Source organism: Callithrix jacchus, chromosome 4 (assembly GCF_049354715.1).
Source record: "Callithrix jacchus isolate 240 chromosome 4, calJac240_pri, whole genome shotgun sequence".
In the NCBI taxonomy this organism is placed as follows: domain Eukaryota; kingdom Metazoa; phylum Chordata; class Mammalia; order Primates; family Cebidae; genus Callithrix; species Callithrix jacchus.
The window spans coordinates 35,487,047-35,495,210 of record NC_133505.1 but is presented as its reverse complement, the minus strand read 5'-3'; the positions used below and the strand labels follow the sequence as shown (position 1 = coordinate 35,495,210).

The 8,164-nt window shown below is 48.6% G+C and overlaps 1 protein-coding gene across 1 annotated transcript; it reads left to right on the top strand.

The window, feature by feature from the left end:
* The first annotated feature begins 5,160 nt into the window (after positions 1-5,160).
* Positions 5,161-7,889, top strand: NRM (nurim). The gene is made up of 4 exons (XM_035297554.3): positions 5,161-5,303; positions 5,898-6,094; positions 6,671-6,847; positions 7,453-7,889. Exons 1-4 carry the CDS (start codon positions 5,171-5,173, stop codon positions 7,732-7,734), a joined length of 789 nt encoding a protein of 262 aa, XP_035153445.1. The 5' UTR covers positions 5,161-5,170; the 3' UTR covers positions 7,735-7,889.
* Positions 7,890-8,164: the final 275 nt, after the last annotated feature.

Genomic DNA, 8,164 nt, shown 5'->3' with positions numbered 1-8,164 from the left:
TGCAATCCCAGCTATTTGGGTGGCTGAGGCAGGAAAATCTCCGGAACCTGGAAGGTGGAGCTTGCAATGAGCCAAGATTTCGCCACTGCACTCCAGCCTGGGTGACAGAGCAAGACTCAGTCTCAAAAAAAAAAAAAAAAAAGCCTCTTTTCTGGCTGGAACCATTTAGGGTGTTGTAGAGAAGAAAAAGAAGGTTCCTACTAGGCCAGAATTTAAAATGCAAAGGAATTTCGCAGAGCCAAAGATCAATGGCCTGAGAAAGAAATTTGCCCAAAAGATGCTTCAAAAAGCAAGATCGCTTATCTATGAAAAAGCAAAGCACTATCACAAGGAATATAGGCAAATGGACAGAACTGAAATTCACGTGGCAAGGATGGCTAGAAAAGCTGGCAACTTCTATGTACCTGCAAAACCCAAAGTGATGTTTGTCATCAGGATCAGAGGTATCGATGCTGAGCCCAAAGGTCTGAAAGCTGTTGTAGCTTCTTTGCCTTTGTCAAATCTTCAGTGGAACCTTTGTGAAGCTTAACAAGGCTTCAGTTAACATGCTGAGGATTGCAGAACGATATATTGCATGGAGGTACCCAAATCTGAAGTCAGTAAATGAACTAATCTACCAGTGTGGTTATGGCAAAATCAGTAAGAAGCAAATTGCTTTGACAGATAACACCTTGATTGCTCAATCTCTTGGTAAATATGGCATCACCTGCATGGAAGATCTGATTCATGCGATCTATACTGTAGGAAAATGCTTCAAAGAAGCAAATAACTTCTTGTGATCCTTCAGATTATCCTTTCCACAAGGTGGAATGAAGAAAAAGACCACCCATTTTGTAGAAAGTGGAGATGCTGGCAACAGGGAGGACCAGATCAACAGGCTTATTAGAATAATGAACTAAGTGGTCTACCATGATTGTTTTTCTAATTAGTCATTTAAATAATACCTGCTCTTAGCCAAGCATGGTGGCTCATGCCTGTAATCCCAGCACTGGGAGGCTGAGGTGGGTGGATCACCTGAGGTCAGGAGTTCGAAACCAACTTGACCAACATGGAGAAACCCTGTCTCTACTAAAAATATTTAAAAAATTAGCCGGGCCTGGTGGTGCATGCTTGCAATCCCAGCTACTTGGAAGACTGAGGCAGAATAATTGCTTGAACCTGGGATGCAGAGGTTGCAGTGAACCGAGATCAAGCCATTGCACTCCAGCCTGGACAACAAGAGCGAAACTCCATCTCAAAAAAAATAAATAAATAAAACAGTACCTGCTCTCTACTTGGAGGGAAAAAAAAGTTAAACATGAAATTACCAAATTATCCAGCAATTCTGCTCTAGGTGAATACCCAAAAGAATTTAAAACAGGTGTCCAGGCTGGGTGTGATGCCTCATGCCTGTAATCCTAGCACTTTGGGAGGCTGAGACAGGAGGATTGCATGATCCCAGGAGTTCATGGGCAACCAGCCTGGGCAACATGGCAAAACCCCATCTTTACAAAAAATACAAAAATGGGTCAGGCATGGTGGCTCATCCCTGTAATCCTAGCACTTTGGGAGGCCAAGGTGGGTGGGTCACCTGAGGTCGAGAGTTCAAGACCAACCTGAACAACATGGCAAAAAGCCCTGTTTCAACTTAAAAATACAAAACTTAGCTGGGCGTGGTGGCATACACCTGTAATCCCAGCTACTCGGGAGGCTGAGGCTGGAGAATTACTTGAACCTGGGAAATGGAGGTTGCAGTGAGCAGAGATTGTGCCACTGTACTCCAGCCTGGGCGACAGAGTGAGACTTTGTCTCAAGAAAAAAAAGTCTGGGCTGAGTGGCTCACACCTGTATTCCCAGCACTTTGGGAGGCTGAGGTGGGTGGATCACCTGAGGTCGGAAGTTCGAGACCAGCCTGGTCAACATGGCAAAACCCCATCTCTACTAAAAATACAAAAATTAGCTGAGTGCGGTGGTGGGCACCTGTAATCCCAGCTTCTCAGGAGGCTGAGGCAGGAGAATCACTTGAACCCGGGAAGTGGAGGTTACAGTGAGCTGAGATTGCCCCATTGCACTCCAGCCTGGGCAACAAGAGTGAAACTCCATCTCAAAATAAATAAAGTGGTTAGGCAGGGCATGGTGGCACCCTGGGAGGTTGAGGCAGCAGAATCACTTAAGCCAATGAGTTTGAGACCAACCTGGGCATCATAGTGAGATCCCATCACTACAAAAAATTTTGAAAAGCTGAATGTGGGCACATGCCTGTAGTCCCAACTACTATGGAGGCTGAGGCAAGAGGATCGTTTGAACCCAGAAGTTTGAGGTTGCAATGAGCCATGATTATACCACTGCACTCCAGCCTGTATGACAGAATGGGACCCAAACTAAAAAAAAAAGGTTAATTTTATGTTGTATGAATTTCAATTTTTAAAAAAGAGTTGATTAGTTTTGTACCATTTTCTGCATGTAAGTAATACTTAAGTTTAGAACACTCTGGTGTAGTAGAAATAGCATGAGATTTGCCAAGCACTGCTGGCTTTTAAACATGTCTAATCTCATAATATACATTAAGCACAGCCATTGTGGGAGTGGCAGACAGTAGGACCCAGGTAAATATTAGTCCCCTTGCACAACTCAAAGCTTTTATATTCTGTGAAATTGTCTATGTCCCTCATGGCTTTTTCTTTCCTTTTTTTTAAAAAAAGGAAAGAAAAAGCCATGCACCCAGGCTGGAGTGTAGTGGTATGATCTCTGCTCACTGCAACCTCTGCCTCCTGGGTTCAAGTAATTCTCTTGCTTCAGCCTGCCAAGTAGCCAGGATTACAGGCGTCCGCTACCACCAGCTAATTTTTGTATTTTTAGTAGAGATGAAGTTTCACCATGTTGTCCAGGCTGGCCTACAACTCCTGACATAAGATGATCCACCCGCCTCGGCCTCCCAAAGCGTTGGGATTACAGGCATGAGCCACTGCGTCCAGCAAGAGGCCCTGATTTCTTACCATAACTGGTGTCTGTAGAGCACCATGTAGCACTCAGCTACACTCTCTCTTCATGAGTAGTACTATTTAAGTGCCTCAGCTTAAACATCTAGAGAATAAGAATCTTTTCTTACACTTCCTGGTATTTTTCCTTTTTTTTTTTTTTTTTTTTTTTTTGAGATAGTCTTGCTCTATCGCCCAGATGATTCTCCTAATTTAGCCTCCTGAGTAACTGGGATTGCAGGCATATACCACCACACCCAGCTAGTTTCTGTATTTTTAGTAGAAACAGGATTTCATCATGTTGGCCAGTCTGATCTCGAACTCCCGGCCTAAAGCAATCCACCCACCTCAGCCTCCCAAAGTGCTGGGATTACAGGCGTGAGCCACCATGTCTGGCCTCTTACACTTCCAATGAACCCCACAGCTTGTAGCACATTGCTTTGCATGGTAAGTGTCTCTATTCAGTCATAGCAGGAAATGAATAGCACAGTCAAATTAGGATACTTTGTGGGACATTTTAATAAAGTGATAATTACGAATAAGTAGGCAGAGTGTAGGGAAATCAGAAAGAATAGTGTAGTGCCTTAATACCCACAGCTCTGTTGTGAACACCTCCAAGCTCAAAAAGATGAGGAAGGAGCAGTGGTGTAGAGAGGACGTCCTCAATAAAAACTGTGACTTTTTTTCTTTTTCTTTTTTTTTTTTTGAGATGAAGTCTTGCTCTGTCGCCCAGGCTAGAGAACAGTGGCGCGATCTCAGCTCACTGCAACCCCTGCCACCTGGGTTCAAGTTATTCTCCTACCTCAGCCTCCGGAGTAGCTAAGATTACAGGCTCCCGCCACCACGCCCAGCTAATTTTTTTGTATTTTTAGTAGAGACGGGGTTTCACCGTGTTAGCCAGGATGGTCTCGATCTCCGGACCTTGTGATCTGCCTGCCTCAAACTCCCAAAGTGCTGAGATTACAGGCGTGAGCCACTGCGCCCGGCCAAAACTGTGACTTTCATTGATGCGGTCCATTTGGGACAACTTCCTGAAGCAGAAAGCAGGGTGGAGAGTGAATTTAAGAGAAAACATAAGATGTCTGGTACAGCATACAACAGCATTGATTCAGAGGAGGGTAGGAGTACTGAGCCCAGGAGAGGGAGGAGAAGGAATGTCAAGCTTTCCGGGAGGCTGCTCAGCAATGTTCCAGTCCCTTAGCCTGCAGGATTAGCCACTTCCTAACTCTCAGGCAATTTTCATCACTCTGGACCTATTTCTTCTATCTATAAATTGATGGAATTAGTCTAATGATATCTAAGGTCCCTACTATGTGCACAGCTAGTGTGACAAGGTCCTTAGCTGCATGATCTTTAATTCTGACAAAGGTTACTATCACAAATATTTTAACATTTTTACTCTGGTGGTTACAAATCAACAATCTCTAGCACTATGACAACAAACCTTTCAGCATTTACAGAGAAGTTACTTGCCCTTCTTAGAAACTAGCCAGTCAACAACTCAACTTCATAATAAGTTACAGAATAAGCATTAATTAATTTTGTTGTAAAATAGTCACTTTTCATTTTATTTATTTATTTATTTATTTTTGAGACTGAGTCTCGCTGTTGTTACCCAGACTGGAGTGCAATGGCATGATCTCGGCTCACCACAACCTCTGCCTCTTGGGTTCAAGCAATTCTCCTGCCTCAGCCTCCCGAGTAGCTGGGACTACAGGCGCGCACCACCATGCCCAGCTAATTTTTGTATTTTTAGTAGAGATGGGGTTTCACCTTGTTGACCAGGATGGTCTTGATCTCTTGACCTCGTGATCCACCGGCTTCGGCCTCCCAAAGTGCTGGGCTTATAGGCGTGAGGCACCGCGCCCGGCCTACTTTTCATTTTAGATGGGAAAACTAGACGAGCTGAGATTCAATCCATGTGATGGGCTGCAGAGCCGCTACCCCTAACAGCTCTCTGTCTCTAACACAGACGGGGTTCTAACATTCCCTTCTGTGATGGAGACACTGCAGGCTGGGACAAGAATCCCGGTACAGGTCGGCAGCTGGGTGTGACAATAGGCGCCCGGCGGGCCGGAAGTCGGGCAGGGAGCGGCGTGCAGGAGCCCCGCCCTCCTGGGCTGGATTCCGTGCGGGGGGGCGGGGAAGTGGGCGGGGTCTGTGGCCGCGGGAATCCCGACCCCGCCCTTTTCCCCACCCCTCCATTTCTCGCCATGGCCCCTGCACTGCTCCTGGTCCCTGCTGCCCTCGCCTCTTTCATCCTGGCCTTTGGCACCGGAGTGGAGTTCGTGCGCTTTGCCTCCCTTCAGCCACTTCTTGGAGGGATCCCGGAGTCTGTTGGTCCGGGTGAGCGGGAGGGATCGAGTATGAACTGGGGGTAGGAAGGTGGAGCCGCTGTAGAGAGATCGAGGGCGGGGCTTGGAAACAAATGACAGGGGAGAGGGAACTCGAACCAAGAAAGCCGCCGAGAAGCTCCTGGGGTGGGAGACCTGAGGACTAAATTAGGAACTCAAGGATTAGAAGTTTGGAGAGGAGGGAGAGTGAGGATTGAGGGAGTCGGAAAGGGCGATAACCGAAGTATTGTAAGTAAAGTGTTTTGTAGAGAGGACAGTTGAGAAAAGAGTGTTAAAAAGAAGCAGCATTTGGAGAACCGAAATAAGAGGGGCAATCCAGCGGTGACCTCTCCAGCCATACTTTTAGCAATTGCCCAACATGCGTTGTTCGTTCTGTGAATCCTCTTCCCCAGGTTTGCAGGAGGACTAGGGAAGAGGGCAGAAAGTAGGAATGCAAAAGTGAGATGGGCACAGCGTAGAGAGGAAGTATTAAGGCTCTTGAAAGCAGTAAGGGATATGGCCTGGGGCTCCAAGAGGAGATGAGGGTGGGGGAAACATTTTGCCCCCTTTTTGATCTTTTGTCTCTTTCTCCCTCAACTTCCCATAGATGCCCGCCAGGGATGGCTGGCTGCCCTGCAGGACCGCAGCATCCTTGCCCCCCTGGCATGGGATCTGGGCCTCCTGCTTCTATTTGTTGGGCAGCATAGCCTCATGGCAGCTGAGAGAGTGAAAGCATGGACATCCCGGTACTTTGGGGTCCTTCAGAGGTCACTGTATGTGGCCTGCACTGCCCTGGCCTTGCAGGTATGAGGCCCTGGCAGTTGAGTCCCCAAGGGACACCAAGTGTGGGAGGGGTGCCCTGGATTAGAGGGACAAAATATGGGTTCAGGAGAACTAAGGAGCTAATCTCAGCTTCCATTCCTCCACAGCACATATCCTACTTTTTATCAAGAAGGCTGTACTTGTCCTTCCCCAAGCTCAATATATGCATTCTCTTTGCAACTTTGTTCATGTCCTGCTTGAGATCCCTTCCTTAACTTCTCTTCAGACCTATCCTTTCTTCAAAACCACTTCCCTAGGTCCGAAGAGAAGGCTTTCCATCATACTCGTCTGTCTTCTCATTGGGTGGCTGGCATAGGCTACTACTTTATGTAGATATCAGCTCACCCCATCTGTAAGTTTTCAGAGTAGAGACAGGTGATCCTTACATTTCTGGGACCTCACCCAGCACCCTCCACATGGTGAATATTTGTTGGTGAGGCAGGAGAGGGGTGGGGGAGAGTTGCAAGCTAGCCTATGGTGGGGGCAGCTCTGGGTCTGAGTCTCCCAAGGGCAGGCAGGGTAGGCCACTGGGATACCCAGCCCCTTATCCTTCCACAGCTGGTGATGCGGTACTGGGAGCCCATACCCAGAGGCCCCGTGTTGTGGGAGGCTCGAGCTGAGCCATGGGCCACCTGGGTGCCCCTCCTCTGCTTTGTGCTCCATGTCATCTCCTGGCTCCTCATCTTCAGCATCCTTCTCGTCTTTGACTACGCTGAGCTCATGGGCCTCAAACAGGTGAGGTTCCCAGATCCCTACCTACGGCCTCTGGCCCGTTTTAGAACTCCGCTTTCCCTTTCAAAGGTTTCTCTCCTCCCATGCTCTTCTACCTTCTTCTTGCTTCTCTGTCAAAAGGACAGCAACCATGGGCCTCCTGGGCCTGGGGAAGGTACATGGATCAGAAGTCAGGGTCAGGGGCTGGGCATGGTGGCTCACATCTATAATCCCGGTACTTTGGGAGGCCGAGGCAGGTGGATCATGAGGTCAGAAGTTCAAGACAAGCCTGGCCAACATGGTGAAACCTCGTCTCTACTAAAAATACAAAAATTAGCCAGGCATGGTGGCAGGCGCCAGTAATCCCAGCTACCCAGGAGGCTGAGGCAGGAGAATTGCTTGAACCTGGGTGACAGAGGTTGCAGTGAGCCGAGATCTCGCCACTGCACTTCAGCCTCGGTGATAGAGTGAGACTCTGTCTCAAAAAAAAAGAAGTCTGGGTCAGAGCCCAAGTGAAGGGGGTTCCTGGGCCTGAGTTCTAGGAGGGTGGTTCCTGGAAGAGAAGGAAAGAAGTGCCCAAGCTGAGAAAAGGGCTTGACTTCATTTCTGAGCTCTTCTCCCTCTCTTAGGTGTACTACCATGTGCTGGGGCTGGGCGAGCCTCTGGCCCTGAAGTCTCCCCGGGCTCTCAGACTCTTCTCCCACCTGCGCCACCCAGTGTGTGTGGAGCTGCTGACAGTGCTGTGGGTGGTGCCCACGCTTGGCACAGACCGTCTCCTCCTTGCTCTCCTCCTTACCCTCTACCTGGGCCTGGCTCATGGGCTTGATCAGCAAGACCTCCGCTACCTCCGGGCCCAGCTGCAAAGAAAACTCCACCTGCTCTCTCGACCCCAGGATGGGGAGGCAGAGTGAGAAGCTCACTCTGGTTACAAGCCCTGTTCTTCCCCTCCCCCAAATTCTTTATGTTGTTGAGATGCAGTCTTGCTCTGTGGCCCAGGCTGGAGTTCAATGGCGCAATCTTGACTCACTGCAACCTCCGCCTCCCAGGTTCAAGTGATTCTCCTGCCTCAGGCTCCTGAGCAGCTGGTATTACAGGCTCTCGCCACAACACACAGCTAATTTTTGTATTTTTAGTAGAGACAGGGTTTCGTCATGTCGGCCAGGCTGGTCTTGAACTGCTGACCTTGTGATCCGCCTGCCTTAGTCTCCCAAAGTGCTGGAATTACAGGCATGAGCCACCACGCCCAGTCTCTCTCCCCCTGAATTCTAAATCTTTAACATCCAGGCCCTGGCTGCTTCAGGCCAGAGGCTCAAATCCATGGACTAAAGGAGTTGCCCCTTC